The sequence below is a fragment of the Cherax quadricarinatus genome, chromosome 34, assembly GCF_038502225.1.
Source record: "Cherax quadricarinatus isolate ZL_2023a chromosome 34, ASM3850222v1, whole genome shotgun sequence".
NCBI lineage: Eukaryota > Metazoa > Arthropoda > Malacostraca > Decapoda > Parastacidae > Cherax > Cherax quadricarinatus.
This window is the reverse complement of record NC_091325.1, coordinates 352,194-369,052: the sequence shown is the minus strand read 5'-3', so window position 1 is coordinate 369,052 and position 16,859 is coordinate 352,194. Positions and strand designations below refer to the sequence as shown.

General features: G+C 38.5%; 1 protein-coding gene across 4 annotated transcripts in view; it reads right to left on the bottom strand.

The window, feature by feature from the left end:
• The window catches only part of LOC128693675 (methionine synthase-like), an 86,187-nt gene that overhangs the window by 30,526 nt on the left and 38,802 nt on the right, over positions 1–16,859 (bottom strand). For all 4 annotated transcript variants that reach the window (XM_070091066.1, XM_070091065.1, XM_070091067.1 and 1 more), the window contains exons 7-11: positions 8,899–9,129; positions 8,363–8,490; positions 7,474–7,565; positions 3,760–3,873; positions 1,351–1,536 (exon numbers count right to left, since the gene is read on the bottom strand). In XM_070091066.1, the coding sequence (XP_069947167.1) occupies positions 1,351–1,536; positions 3,760–3,873; positions 7,474–7,565; positions 8,363–8,490; positions 8,899–9,129 (751 nt within the window). The remainder of the gene's footprint in view (positions 1–1,350; positions 1,537–3,759; positions 3,874–7,473; positions 7,566–8,362; positions 8,491–8,898; positions 9,130–16,859) is intronic.

Below are 16,859 nucleotides of genomic sequence, written 5' to 3'. Positions count from 1 at the left end.
TGCAGCAGGCCTACTGGCCCATGCAAAGCAGGTCCATGTCACCTTCCGGCTTAGACCAATGACCCACCTAGTCAGGTCATGTCCACTGAAAGGAGCATGACATCTGACCCAGAAGCACAAGCTAGTCAGGACCAACTCACACCCACCCACACCCACTCGTGCATTTATCTCACCTATTTTTACTTTCCTCTTAAAAATGTGAGTGTTAATATGACATAACATCAGTGAATCACTGGTGTTTGCCACGCTATTTGCTCTAGCTGGCGCTCAGTTGAACTGGTGCTCCCACAAGGTACTAAGTGGTCCCCAATTTTTTTCATAGTGTGCACTTTGAGTGCACAGACCCATTCTTTCATGTCTAGGCAACTCAGGCCTATAGCACCAAATTTGAAGGAATGAAAAATAAAACGTTGATCTACGTTCGGAGCCCACCACACATGAACGTATATCTACGTGTGGACAGTTTAAGGGTTAAGGAAGGGAGGGTGGGTGGCATGTTCAGAGGCTGTTAGCCCTTAATGCCCAACAACAACAACACACCCTCACAGATGTCTTACTTTGTTTATTACTGTACCAAGTAAACTAATGCACAAATATATATCAAGTAGATACTGCATACACCATTACCTGCAGGTTCCTTTCATCTTTTAACCTTTATTATGCAAAGGAAGATAAGCAGAAATTATATAAACACTGAGAAGGTCTCTCAAATGGATAGGTACAGTTCATGTCTACTCTCTCAATTTGTATATAAACACTGTCTCCAGAAAGTTTACATTTGAACACAGTAAGTTAATTTAGGCACAGGTACACATAAGTACAATTATCATACATAGTGCAAATTACCTATGATAACCCAAAAGAAAGTCAGAAAAAGTGACTTATTGATATGAAAACATTGCATATAGTGACTGGCATACAGGATTCAACTAATTTAATCACAAACACAGATCTGAGAATTGTATGGGACACGTCTACAGACCAATAAGAAGTGGGATGGGGAGGCAGGGAAGGAAGCTAGGCCTTCCCCACAACCACAGTGGACTGACCCAAAGGCAGGAGCCTGCGAGCTCACTAGACGAAGGGGAAAAATCCTGCAGTCCAGCATGCAGTGCTCCAAATTTTTTTTCCCAGAAGTGACATTGTGCTAGTCAAAAATAGGCCACAATTTTGCAACAGTGTAATGGAGAAAAACATGTTAAAGGAACCCATGATAATCAACAGTCTACTATAACATAAATAAATCAATCCACAAATTCATATCAGCAACAGTAACTCACAAATAGGACTAATGTAATGTCAATATTTATTGAAGCAATTCAATCTAGTTCTCACAATAGCTTGGCTCACCTGCCCAATTTCATCAAAAGCCATGATAACTACTGCAGACCCGTATTTTTTTATTAATTTGGCTTTTCGGACGAACTCTTCTTCTCCCTCCTTCAGTGAAATGGAGTTGACAATGCTTTTACCCTGTGTCACCTTAAGACCAGCCTCAATCACATCAAAGTTGGATGAATCAATGCATATAGGTACCTGTTGAGAATGACAGTAATAAATGAGTAAATGTGTTCCTTTTTTGTTGGGTCACCCTGCCTAAGTGAGATATGGACAATGTGTTTAATTTTTTTTATTATTAACCCTTTTGAGATCAGTCCCATGGTACTATGGCTTTGAAGCCAGGGTTGGTCTCGTAGTTCTACGCCATGAGCTCAGCTCACTCTGATAAACTGTGAATGGTAAATTTGGGCCTAGAGGTAAGAGAATGGCTCTATGCAGTAAGCATGCACCATATAAAAATAAATCCTGCAGCAAGCAGTGCATAATGGGGAAAAAACTGCAACCTTGTTTTTGGTTTAAAACAGAGACTTTATAGTGTATTTTTGTATAGTTTTTATGGTTGTATTCTTTTTCATGGTCTCATCTGATAGAATGGAAGATATACTACAGATTGGTTTTAGAACTGAAAGTAGCTTGAAATTGAGCTCAAAGTAGCAGAAGTGTTCAATTTTTACTGACATTCCAGTACACAAATGACATCAACTGTCCAATGCGCATCCAAATGGCCAGTACACATTTGTGAATGCACTGACATTATTTATACAATTATTACATTAATACAATAGTCTGCATGACAGTAAATCTTCTATTTTTTGTGAATAAAAATTAAAAATGGAAAACATAATATAAGAGAGACCTGGGGACATAACTAATGAAGAGAGGAATTTTTTTAATGCCAGGAATGTCTACATTATTTATTCTGGACCCTATTTTTAAAATGGCAATTTTTTACTTTTGGGTGAAATTGGCCAAACTACTGATTTCTAATCACTTTATTGGGTACTTGAAATATACAAATATACTCAATCAATAGAATAGAAAGAATACTGGTGAAATAGCTATGAGTTTGGCTGACTGGAACAATGGAATGACTGAAAATAGGGCTCAAATTGGGTGAAATCACAGATGCATAAATATTGCTGAGACTACTAACTTGCAAGAGTGTAATTCCATAAGATTTCCACCACATTTCACACCTTTTGGTTCCATTACTTTCAGAAAGAGATTCTATACTATTCTGCAAAAAAAAAAAAAAAAAAAAAAAAAAAAAAAAAAAAAAAACACTGAACATTCTTGTACCCTGAGAACAAGTTTTAGATCAGGGGTCTTGACCCTGAAAGGGTTAAAGCTTAACTAGGGGTGTAAGTCTGGGATAATAAAAGTTTTTGCAAAATCCTTATTATGCATATTATTGTAGCCAGGTGTAGGGATAAAATTTACAAAAAATATGCCATAGTATAAGAATTTTTGTTAAATGATAAGTACATACATAGAAAAGTAGTCAACTTGAATGTCAAGCAAGCCTCTGGCTTGCTTGACATTCAAGGCATGGAGGACTCGGCAATTGCTGATGTTGCAGTCAGCAGATGATAGACCTTCAAATTCACGCTTCTCCTTCTCAGAAAGTACTGATGGAAAAATTCTCCTTTTTGTTTTATTACCATCAGAAAAATCTAAGATTTTTTTTTAAATTTGGACATTGAGAGCAATTTTAATTTTGGGGGTCTGAACAGTGAAAGGGTTAAATAAGCCAAAATACAATACACAAATGTATAAGGAGGGAAGAAGAAAATGAGCAAGATCACACCAAGTTCTATATTAACTCCTATAAAATTCCTAATAAACGTGAAGGACAAAACACCACAATTTCAGGATGTCAATAAAATAACTAGCAGATGCTAGAGCCTAAAATACTAAAGATGAAATACAGGTCGGCCATCACTAATCTGGCATCATTGGGACCTGTAGCATGCCGGATTAGTGAGTTTGCCGGATTACAGAGTGGTTAGGTTAGATTACACTTAAATTAACCTATCAATAGAGTGTCTTTCTGCTTCATCTTCCTTATTTTCATCACTGCTTTCTCCTCCACTGGCTTGCTGTTGTGGAATTACAACCATCTGCACAATTTCTGAGTAATTATAATGATGAAATTTGAAATTATGCTAGCTGAAATTAGTGCCGTATTACTGATGGAACCGGATACATGTAACTGATTGCCGGATTAGTGATGGCCGACCTGTACCACATTATGATTGCTGAAGAGGAAACATTTAAAATTAGCTAAAACCTATCATTTATAATAATGTACACAAATTCTGAGTGACATTCTCCCAAAACCATCATTAATTTTTTTAATCCTAGGTGCCCTGTATTCAAATACAATTAATTTACTGTGAATACTGTATATATACTTACTTTACATATATCTGGCTCTGTTGTTATTAGGTTGAGGAAGCGTGTCATTGCTGCTTTGCCATCAAGTAAACCTTCATCCATATTTACATCAAGGATCTGAGCACCATTTTCAACCTTTTAAAAGAATTATAATATATGTTTTTCACTTAATGTAAATTAGGGTAACTTATCTTATTATACTGCTTTGACCTAAGGATCTAAAAAAAAAAATTAGTGTGTCTAAACAGGCCTTTTCAGGTCCTTTTCAGTGCATCACTGAGGCCAGGGTCCTTCGTGTGTAGTTCTACGTCATGAGCTCAGCTCACTCAGATAAGCCATGAGTAATAAATTTTGCCCTATATATGAGAGAATGAGTGTGCTGCAAGTGTGCTCAGTAAAAAAAAAAAAAACTCTGATCTTGTGTATGGATTGAAACAGCAACTTTGAGGTGTTTTCTCAGAGGGTTTTTATGGTTTTATTGACTATCTTGGTATTATCCGATATAATCGAAAACACACTACTGAAATAGACATGATTTTGGTTGGCTTTGGGACCAGAAGTAGCTTGAAATTGACCTCAAAGTGGCTGAAACATTAGATTTTTGTTGATTTTTCTGAGGATGGATAAGGTTTCCATCTGTTTTTTTTTTTTCAACAAGTTGGCCGTCTCCAACCCAGGCAGAGTGGCCCAAAAAAGAAAGAAAATACTTTCATCATTCAACACTTTTACCTCACTCATACATAATCAATGTTTTTGCAGAGGTGCCCAGATACAACAATTTAGAAGCATATATAAAGATACAATATAAAAAGTGACCTGAAATAATATAATAAACTCCCTATAGAATATAATATCAGGGCCCCAATTATATATATACCTTCCTATTACACACCCCTCCAAACTGCCAATATCTCAAACCCCTCCTTTAAAGTGCAGGCATTGTACTTCCCATTTCCAGAACTCAAGTCCAGCTATATAAAAATAACCGGTTTCCCTGAATCCCTTCACTAAATATTACCCTGCTCACGCTCCAACAGCTCGTCAGGTCCCAAAACCCATTCGTCTCCATTCACTCCTATCTAACATGCTCATGCACACTTGCTGGAAGTCCAAGTCCCTGGCCCACAAAACCTCCTTTACCCCCTCCCTCCAACCTTTTCGAGGATGACCCCTACCCCGCCTTACTTACCCTTGAGGTTTATATGCTCTCTATGTCATTCTACTTTGATCCATTCTCTCTAAATGACCAAACCACCTCAACAACCCCTCTTCAGCCCTCTGACTAACATGTACTTTTATTAACTCCACACCTCCTAATTTCCACACTTCGAATTCTCTGCATAATATTTAAACCACACATTACCCTTAGACAGGACATCTCCACTGCCTCCAACCGCCTCCTCGTTGCAGCATTTACAACCCAAGCTTCACACCCATATAAGAGTGTTGGTACCACTACACTTTCATACATTCCCTTCTTTGCCTCCACTGATAAGGTTTTTTGTCTCCACATATACCTCAATGCACCACTCACCTTTTTTCCCTCATCAATTCTATGGTTAACCTCATCCTTCATAAACCCATCCGCTGACACATCAACTCCCAAATATCTGAAAGCATTCACTTTTTCCATACTCCTTCTCTCCAATGCGATATCTGTTTTATGGGTTTTTAATAGATCAGATTCAATTATTTGAACGCTGTAAACCATGACCAATCATTCCTGGTTATATTTTATTATCTGAGAAATAGAGTAACTCTTCTATTTTTGTGCGATTAAGATTTTAAAATAGAAAGCAGGTATAATATAGGAGAGACCTAGGGACTTGATTAATAAACAGAGGAAATGTTTTAGTGCCAGGAATGTGTACACTGTTTATTTTGGATGCTATTTTTATATTGACATTTTTTATTAGTATAAAATTGGCCAAATTACTGACTTCTGTGCATTGAAATAGTGTAATGGGCAGTTTCTTGTGCTCTTCTGACAGAATTTAAAGTATATTAGGGAAATAGCTAATAATTTGGTTGAATGGAGCAATGGAATTAGCTTACAATATAAGTCAGTGGGCAAAATCGCTGATGCGTAAATTGTGCCAAAATCACTTAACTTAGGGCACATGTAATTTGACAAGTTTTCCATTAAATTTTGTACTTATGGTGTCATTGCCTTCTGAAAAAAGATTGTCTACCATTTCAGAAGAATTTTATTTTTACAAGTGGACACTTGAGAGCAATACAGTGGTACCCCAATTTTTTTTTTTTTTTTTTTCAACAAGTCGGCCATCTCCCACCAAGGCAGGGTGACCCAAAAAAGAAAGAAAATCCCCAAAAAGAAAATACTTTCATCATCATTCAACACTTTCACCACACTCGCACATTATCACTGTTTTTGCAGAGGTGCTCAGAATACAACAGTCTAGAAGCATACACATATAAAGATACACAACATATCCCTCCAAACTGCCAATATCCCAAACCCCTCCTTTAAAGTGCAGGCATTGTACTTCCCATTTCCAGGACTCAAGTCCGACTATATGAAAATAACCGGTTTCCCTGAATCCCTTCACTAAATATTACCCTGCTCACACTCCAACAGATCGTCAGGTCCCAAGTACCATTCGTCTCCATTCACTCCTATCTAACACGCTCACGCACGCTTGCTGGAAGTCCAAGCCCCTTGCCCACAAAACCTCCTTTACCCCCTCTCTCCAACCCTTTCGAGGACGACCCCTACCCCGCCTTCCTTCCCCTATAGATTTATATGCTTTCCATGTCATTCTACTTTGATCCATTCTCTCTAAATGACCAAACCACCTCAACAACCCCTCTTCTGCCCTCTGACTAATACTTTTATTAACTCCACACCTCCTAATTTCCACACTCCGAATTTTCTGCATAATATTTACACCACACATTGCCCTTAAACAGGACATCTCCACTGCCTCCAACCGTCTCCTCGCTGCTGCATTTACCACCCAAGCTTCACACCCATATAAGAGTGTTGGTACTACTATACTTTCATACATTCCCTTCTTTGCCTCCATAGATAACGTTTTTTGACTCCACATATACCTCAATGCACCACTCACCTTTTTTCCCCTCATCAATTCTATGATTAACCTCATCCTTCATAAATCCATCCGCCGACACGTCAACTCCCAAGTATCTGAAAACATTCACTTCTTCCATACTCCTCCTCCCCAATTTGATATCCAATTTTTCTTTATCTAAATCATTTGACACCCTCATCACCTTACTCTTTTCTATGTTCACTTTCAACTTTCTACCTTTACACACATTCCCAAACTCATCCACTAACCTTTGCAATTTTTCTTTAGAATCTCCCATAAGCACAGTATCATCAGCAAAAAGTAACTGTGTCAATTCCCATTTTGAATTTGATTCCCCAAAATTTAATCCCAAATATTGTCCTTAATTTGTTCCAGAAGGCTGTTCAAGCACCATTACTGAACGAATATGTTCCCATAAGGAATAATGTAAATTAGATTAGTCCATTTCAGACCTCCAATAATACACTTACAAAAATACACTTACATAATTGTTTGAGTTGGGAGCTGTTCGAAATTCGAGGTACCACTGTGTTAATTTTGAGGGGTCAGGACAGTGAAAGGGTTAAATTAAAAACAATATGGCAAGTGAAATTATTTAACAATACCTGGGTAAACTAAAGATCAAAATACAAAAATCTCAAGTCAAGTGAAATATATTTACTTGAGTTTTAGCAATGTCCAAGGCCTCTTCATACTTCCCAGTCTTGATCAATCGGCAAAACAGACGGGAGCCAGCAACATTGCACCTCTCACCTTTAGATAAGTAGAAGAAAACATTAGCACATTTGTCTGTCTATAACATTTAACAACAAATGAATACGATGTTGCCATCTTGTAATTTAAACAGCTTTTTATTTCTGCAATTAGTTAGCTCATACAATAGTATTTTTAATTCATGATCCACCCTAAGATTTTTTTTTTATTGATACATCGGTTATTTCCCACCAAGGCAGGGTAGCCTGAAAAAAAAAAACTTTCATCATCATTCATTCCATCACTGTCTTGCTAGAGGGATGCTTACACTACAGTTATAAAACTGCAACATTAACACCCCTCTGTCAGACTGCCAGCACTGTACTTCCCATCTCCAGGAATCAAATCTGGCCTGCCAGTTTCCCTGAATCCCTTCATAAATGTTACCTTGCTTACACTCCAACTGGCAGTTTGGAGTGACATCTAAACTGTCGTATCTGAGTGTTTCTGCAAAGAGAAGCTCAGATATGACAGTTCAGTTGTCACTTCACCATCATTCACACATCATTCAGATTCTGAATGGTGAAAATGCTTCTTTCTTTACTGAATAGAATTCACAAAAATCCCAACAGTATCAAATAAATCTCTGTCAATTTATTCAAGTTAGGTTGAGACAAGTCAATATTGATGTTTTCAGAAGCGTTGATTGTGGTATAAGAGGAAACAATGAGCAATGACACATTTTTTTTTTTTTTAACAAGTCGGCTGTCTCCCACCGAAGCAGGGTGACACTTAATGTAACAATAAAATTAAGATGCAAATACTAAGGATGCCATAGCTAATTCTGTATTACTTACCGATATTAACAAAGTTGGTTTGATTTGTGATTCTCATTGGTTCAAGGCCACAAAGAACCTGTGCACCTTCATACAAAACTAACGGAGGAGAACGAGGTTTAACATTTGCAACAGCTTGTTTTATAGCCCTGAAATGAGGAAGCAACTTCTTCAGATACATAAATACGAATCTCAAACAAGCTCATGAGATCTGAAAACCTATTATCTTAGAGAAATACCATTTGAATAACAATGATATTTTTCTATCTCATCAAGACTTGTCTATAAAATACGTACTATTGCACACACAAAAAATAACATCCCAACCTCAAAATATTCAAGTAATTATACACTAAAAATTAATCCTTTGCTTACAAATTATCTTCAATATAGACCCATTGTTGCCCAATGTACATTTTAAAAGTGATACCACACAAGCTTGCAACCACAGTACAGATTATACATCCATCACCTGTTTATCAAACAAGATTATCAGCATACAGTACCTCCACCAGTCCATTTTCATAATGTATATAGTGTACTAGCAAGGAAATTACCTAATGTGATCCGGGGTAGTTCCACAGCAGCCTCCCACTACATTCACTAATCCATCTTTGGCAAATTCTTTAATATGGTCAGCTGTCGTCTCTGGAGTCTCATCGTAATCTCCAAAAGTGTTGGGAAGGCCTGCATTGGGATAGCATATCACAAAAGATGTTGTATTCTGGCTGATATTTTCAATAAAGGGTCTCATATCTCTCGCTCCAAGTGCACAGTTCAAACCAATGCTGAATTTAAAAGTAAAAGAACAAATCATTAATAAGATTTATAATAAAGTGAGAGTCAAAGTAAAATTTTATTTCCTAGAAGTACAAGGTGTTGATTCAGCTCTGGGATAACATCCTTTTGCACATTCTAAGGAAAGCCCCTAATTATGCAAAGCATTTTTGGATGAACTAAAATTAGTACAGTACAGTAAATAAAAAGGCACAATGCCATGACTACTTGCTGGGTTTGTATAGGCCATTAACAATTTACGCCATACTGAGCCCTGTTTTCTGATGTACGGAGAAGAGATATTGACTAAAGCTGGGCAATAAAAAAAAAAAAAAAAAAAAAAAAAAAAACACAGGAGTCCCTTTGCAAATAGAAATGGACATCAGAAGTTCCCAAAGAGACCAGATGGACCCCATCATCAAGCCCCAGCAGAGTGAGACACCCACACCAATACCATGATTGGAACAGTACACAAATAACCCACACATAGGAGACTGAAACTTCTAACCTTTGGTTTGACCATAACCACTAACCCTTTCAGTGGCCCTCATGTAGAACTATGTCATTGATGCCAGGGTCCCTATGTAGATTTATGGCTAAATTATAGCGACTTTAAATTTAACGGGAGACTCCTAGTAAGCCTACATATGAGAGAATGGGTTAACCAAGCAAAGTATAAACATGTTTTGTGTCGAGATGTGTAAAACACTGCTTTTGTATGGAGAAGGACTTCCACAGACTGTAACAGCTAAGTACATTACCAATGCATGAATATATGTGAATGTAGGAGTGTTGAGGAAAGGTGTGGGATTGCAAGGTAAAGAATTTAACACAAAATGGGAGTTGCCACAGTTGCTTTTGCTGATGATACTGTACTTTTGGGAGATTCTGAAGAGAAGTTGCCTAAGTTGGTGGACAAATTTTGGAGGATATGTAAACAAGCTAGATAACAGGGATATCTTGCTACTCCTACTTACACTTTGGTCACACTTCACAGACACGCACATGCATATATATATATATATATATATATACATACATCTAGGTTTTTCTCCTTTTTCTAAATAGCTCTTGTTCTTCTTTATTTCTTCTATTGTCCATGGGGAAGTGGAAAAGAATCTTTCCTCCGTAAGCCATGCGTGTCGTATGAGGCGACTAAAATGCCGGGAGCAATGGGCTAGTAACCCCTTCTCCTGTAGACATTTACTAAAAAAAAGAAGAAGAAAAACTTTATAAAACTGGGATGCTTAAATGTGCGTGGATGTAGTGCGGATGACAAAAAACAGATGATTGCTGATGTTATGAATGAAAAGAAGTTGGATGTCCTGGCCCTAAGTGAAACAAAGCTGAAGGGGGTAGGGGAGTTTCAGTGGGGGGAAATAAATGGGATTAAATCTGGAGTATCTGAGAGAGTTAGAGCAAAGGAAGGGGTAGCAGTAATGTTGAATGATCTGTTATGGAAGGAGAAAAGAGAATATGAATGTGTAAATTCAAGAATTATGTGGATTAAAGTAAAGGTTGGATGCGAGAAGTGGGTCATAATAAGCGTGTATGCACCTGGAGAAGAGAGGAATGCAGAGGAGAGAGAGAGATTTTGGGAGATGTTAAGTGAATGTATAGGAGCCTTTGAACCAAGTGAGAGAGTAATTGTGGTAGGGGACCTGAATGCTAAAGTAGGAGAAACTTTTAGAGAGGGTGTGGTAGGTAAGTTTGGGGTGCCAGGTGTAAATGATAATGGGAGCCCTTTGATTGAACTTTCTATAGAAAGGGGTTTAGTTATAGGTAATACATATTTTAAGAAAAAGAGGATAAATAAGTATACAAGATATGATGTAGGGCGAAATGACAGTGGTTCGTTGGATTATGTATTGGTAGATAAAAGACTGTTGAGTAGACTTCAGGATGTACATGTTTATAGAGGGGCCACAGATATATCAGATCACTTTCTAGTTGTAGCTACACTGAGAGTAAAAGGTAGATGGGATACAAGGAGAATAGAAGTATCAGGGAAGAGAGAGGTGAAGGTTTATAAACTAAAAGAGGAGGCAGTTAGGGTAAGATATAAACAGCTATTGGAGGATAGATGGGCTAATGAGAGCATAAGCAATGGGGTCGAAGAGGTATGGGGTAGGTTTAAAAATGTAGTGTTAGAGTGTTCAGCAGAAGTTTGTGGTTACAGGAAAGTGGGTGCGGGAGGGAAGAGGAGCGATTGGTGGAATGATGATGTAAAGAGAGTAGTAAGGGAGAAAAAGTTAGCATATGAGAAGTTTTTACAAAGTAGAAGTGATGCAAGGAGGGAAGAGTATATGGAGAAAAAGAGAGAGGTTAAGAGAGTGGTGAAGCAATGTAAAAAGAGAGCAAATGAGAGAGTGGGTGAGATGTTATCAACAAATTTTGTTGAAAATAAGAAAAAGTTTTGGAGTGAGATTAACAAGTTAAGAAAGCCTAGAGAACAAATGGATTTGTCAGTTAAAAATAGGAGAGGAGAGTTATTAAATGGAGAGTTAGAGGTATTGGGAAGATGGAGGGAATATTTTGAGGAATTGTTAAATGTTGATGAAGATAGGGAAGCTGTGATTTCGTGTATAGGACAAGGAGGAATAACATCTTGTAGGAGTGAGGAAGAGCCAGTTGTGAGTGTGGGGGAAGTTCGTGAGGCAGTAGGTAAAATGAAAGGGGGTAAGGCAGCCGGGATTGATGGGATAAAGATAGAAATGTTAAAAGCAGGTGGGGATATAGTTTTGGAGTGGTTGGTGCAATTATTTAATAAATGTATGGAAGAGGGTAAGGTACCTAGGGATTGGCAGAGAGCATGCATAGTTCCTTTGTATAAAGGCAAAGGGGATAAAAGAGAGTGCAAAAATTATAGGGGGATAAGTCTGCTGAGTATACCTGGTAAAGTGTATGGTAGAGTTATTATTGAAAGAATTAAGAGTAAGACGGAGAATAGGATAGCAGATGAACAAGGAGGCTTTAGGAAAGGTAGGGGGGGGTGTGGACCAGGTGTTTACAGTGAAACATATAAGTGAACAGTATTTAGATAAGGCTAAAGAGGTCTTTGTGGCATTTATGGATTTGGAAAAGGTGTATGACAGGGTGGATAGGGGGGCAATGTGGCAGATGTTGCAAGTGTATGGTGTAGGAGGTAGGTTACTGAAAGCAGTGAAGAGTTTTTACGAGGACAGTGAGGCTCAAGTTAGAGTATGTAGGAAAGAGGGAAATTTTTTCCCAGTAAAAGTAGGCCTTAGACAAGGATGTGTGATGTCACCGTGGTTGTTTAATATATGTATAGATGGGGTTGAAAGAGAAGTAAATGCGAGGGTCTTGGCAAGAGGCGTGGAGTTAAAAGATAAAGAATCACACACAAAGTGGGAGTTGTCACAGCTGCTCTTTGCTGATGACACTGTGCTCTTGGGAGATTCTGAAGAGAAGTTGCAGAGATTGGTGGATGAATTTGGTAGGGTGTGCAAAAGAAGAAAATTAAAGGTGAATACAGGAAAGAGTAAGGTTATGAGGATAACAAAAAGATTAGGTGATGAAAGATTGAATATCAGATTGGAGGGAGAGAGTATGGAGGAGGTGAATGTATTTAGATATTTGGGAGTGGATGTGTCAGCAGATGGGTCTATGAAAGATGAGGTGAATCATAGAATTGATGAGGGGAAAAGAGTGAGTGGTGCACTTAGGAGTCTGTGGAGACAAAGAACTTTGTCCTTGGAGGCAAAGAGGGGAATGTATGAGAGTATAGTTTTACCAACGCTCTTATATGGGTGTGAAGCATGGGTGATGAATGTTGCAGCGAGGAGAAGGCTGGAGGCAGTGGAGATGTCATGTCTGAGGGCAATGTGTGGTGTGAATATAATGCAGAGAATTCGTAGTTTGGAAGTTAGGAGGAGGTGCGGGATTACCAAAACTGTTGTCCAGAGGGCTGAGGAAGGGTTGTTGAGGTGGTTCGGACATGTAGAGAGAATGGAGCGAAACAGAATGACTTCAAGAGTGTATCAGTCTGTAGTGGAAGGAAGGCGGGGTAGGGGTCGGCCTAGGAAAGGTTGGAGAGAGGGGGTAAAGGAGGTTTTGTGTGCAAGGGGCTTGGACTTCCAGCAGGCATGCGTGAGCGTGTTTGATAGGAGTGAATGGAGACAAATGGTTTTTAATACTTGACGTGCTGTTGGAGTGTGAGCAAAGTAACATTTATGAAGGGGTTCAGGGAAACCGGCAGGCCGGACTTGAGTCCTGGAGATGGGAAGTACAGTGCCTGCACTCTGAAGGAGGGGTGTTAATGTTGCAGTTTAAAAACTGTAGTGTAAAGCACCCTTCTGGCAAGACAGTGATGGAGTGAATGATGGTGAAAGTTTTTTTTTTTTCGGGCCACCCTGCCTTGGTGGGAATCGGCCAGTGTGATAAAAAAAAAAAAATGTAAAAGAAGGAAATTAAAGGTGAACATTGGAAAGAACAAGGTGATGAAAGTGTGTGTTCGACACGAGTGCATGGAGGCAAGTGGTTTTTCATGACTTGATGTGCTGTTGAAGTGTGAGCAAGGTAATATGTATATAGGGATTCAGGGAAACTGGTTAGTTGGACTTGAGTCATGGTGGTGGGAACTATAGTGCCTGCACTCTGAAGGAGGGATGGGGATATTTGCAGTTTTGAACAGTAGTATTGGTGCCCCTCTGGCAAGACAGTGATGGAGTGAATGATGGTGAAAGTGTTTCTTTTTTGGGTCACCCTGCCTCAGTGAGAGATGGCCGGTTTGTTGAAGAAATAAAAAAATTCATGTCCCAAGGAACAAAATTATTTTATTATTTTTTTATTATCACACTGGCCGATTCCCACCAAGGCAGGGTGGCCCGAAAAAGAAAAACTTTCACCATCATTCACTCCATCACTGTCTTGCCAGAAGGGTGCTTTACACTACAGTTTTTAAACTGCAACATTAACACCCCTCCTTCAGAGTGCAGGCACTGTACTTCCCATCTCCAGGACTCAAGTCCGGCCTGCCGGTTTCCCTGATTTTATACTTCCCAAAACATTTTGTTGCCAAATTATCAAGTTTGTATATTCAACTCCAACCTTTATATTATCCTTTGTACCTGTGTACCTGTCTACCATCTTACTATCATATTATAACCAAGACATTACCATTGTTATTTTTTACTATTATTCTTTTGGTACTTTAATTGTGAATTTTATTTTGTCAATTTAAATCTAGTTATACTCTTGATCTTGTCAACAACCTATTCCAGACTCTAGTGCAATTGCAAGTACCATTTCAATTTGTATTTTTATATTATAAGTTTATAATTATAATTCCTACTCTAAGATTGTTTTCATATCTTAGTGACTATATTGTGTATGCAATTAGTGTATATTTCAATTTCAGGAGGGCCCCACTTATACGGCGGGTTAGGTTCCAGGCTACCGCCGTAAAGTGGAAACCGCCGTAAAGTGGAACACCCTTTTTTTCCACTTACAAATGCATACAAACACTAGATAACAAGTTTACACTAACATATATTATGTTAGCAATAGAACCAGGCATCAAAAAAACAATAAAAAAGTACAATACACACATAGTGCACTCATTACTTACCTTAAAATATTTATAGTCTTAATCTAGGGTGAGACATATAGTATTTATTGTAAGAAATCAAGTGTGGTATGTATGGTAGTCAGCCAGGCTACCATACCAGGCCACCCCACCCACACATACTGGCACTCCTTGAATCACTAAAGACACCCTTCTCCTGCATTATTCTTACTGAGACCTGGCTTAAGCAGGACACAATAGATATCTACCCTCTACCAGGATACACAGCAATTCACAACTGCAGACCAAACCAAGTTGGGGGTGGTATTGCAATCTATTACTCTAACCAACTATCTTGTATTAGCACCACTTGCTTTAGTGATGAATATGGGGAATACATTTTTGCTAATTTTACTGTAAAAAACCTTAAGACACCTATAACAATTGGTGCCATTTACCGGATACCTCACACAAACATCCCAAATTTCAGTGAGAAATTAAAGTCACTAATAACAAACAGACAAATGAATAAGCACCACCTTCTCTTAGCTGGAGACTTCAACATCAACCTTGGCTTACTAGATGATCAGCCTGTAACTGATTTCATCAACAATATGAACAACACACTTCTCATACCAACAATAACTAAACCAACCAGGCTCACTGAGACAAGTGCAACCATAATAGACCACATATGGACCAATATACTAGCCCCCCTTAAATCAGGGATAATCACAGATAGCACTACAGACCACTACCCTACCTTCCTCCTGACAAACATTAATAAACCACCACTTGAATACGACAAAGTCTCATTTAGACTCCATGACGAGGCCTCAATAAGGAAGTTCACAACTGACCTAGAGATTGTTGACTGGCCTACAGAATTCTCCAAGGCCAATGGTATTGATGACTGGACAGACATTTTTCTTAACAAATTACTTAGACTATACAACAAACATTGTCCTATAAAAACGAAACAGATCACAAACAAACGGCTTGGTTGCCCATGGCTAACCAGCACCATTCTGAAATCCATTGACAAGAAACACCAATATGAAAAGCAATATAGACAGGGCTTAATACACAAAGATATTCTTAAACACTATTCATCAGTTCTCACCAAAGTAATAAAGAAAGCCAAACAACTATACTACTCCAGTAGATTCACAGACACTAGAGGAGATATAAAAAAGACCTGGAAAACACTCTCTCAGATTCTAGGGACCCACAAACTGAAAAAAACCAAGAATATTGTCCTAACTAAACCTAATGAAACACCACTACATCCCAATGACACAGCTAACAAGATAAACGACTTCTTCTCAACCATAGGTTCTAATCTCGCCAATAAAATCCCACATACTAATGCCCATGCCGGGGACTACCTAGATGGGAATTTCCCAAATTCCTTCTATCTTGCACCAACTGAGCCCTCAGAAGTCACCGAGATTATAAAGTCACTTAAAAACAACTCAGGGAATCTGTCTAATGTCCCACCATTACTGTACAAGCAAGCGGCCCATATCCTTTCGCATGTTATTTCATTACTTTTTAACAAGTCACTAGAAACTAGCACCTTCCCAAAACTACTCAAGATGGCAAGGGTTACACCAATACATAAAGGTGGTGACCCTACAGACTTAAACAACTATAGGCCAATATCAAACTTACCATTGCTATCCAAAATCTTTGAGAAACTCGTGCACAGGAGACTATATTCATTTATAACAGCACAAAACATACTCAACCCCTGCCAATTTGGATTTAGGAAAAATAAAAGCACTAATGATGCAATCATAAAAATGCTAGATCTGCTTTACACAGCATTGGAAAATAAGGAATATCCACTAGGAATTTTTATTGACCTAAGAAAAGCTTTTGACACAGTAGACCACGACATCCTACTCCACAAACTTGACCATTACGGTATAAGAGGCCATGCGCTTGCTTATTTCAAATCTTACCTTACTAATAGGTATCAGTATATTACCATTAAAGACATAGCATCAACAACACGGCCACTTGATACTGGAGTTCCGCAGGGAAGTGTCCTTGGTCCCCTGCTCTTCCTCATATACATCAATGATCTTCCAAACGTATCCCAACACCTGAAACCCATTCTCTTTGCTGACGACACGACTTGTGTCATCTCTCACCCTAATCTTGCCACCCTCAACACCATTGTTAACGAGGAGCTGATCAAAATATCGA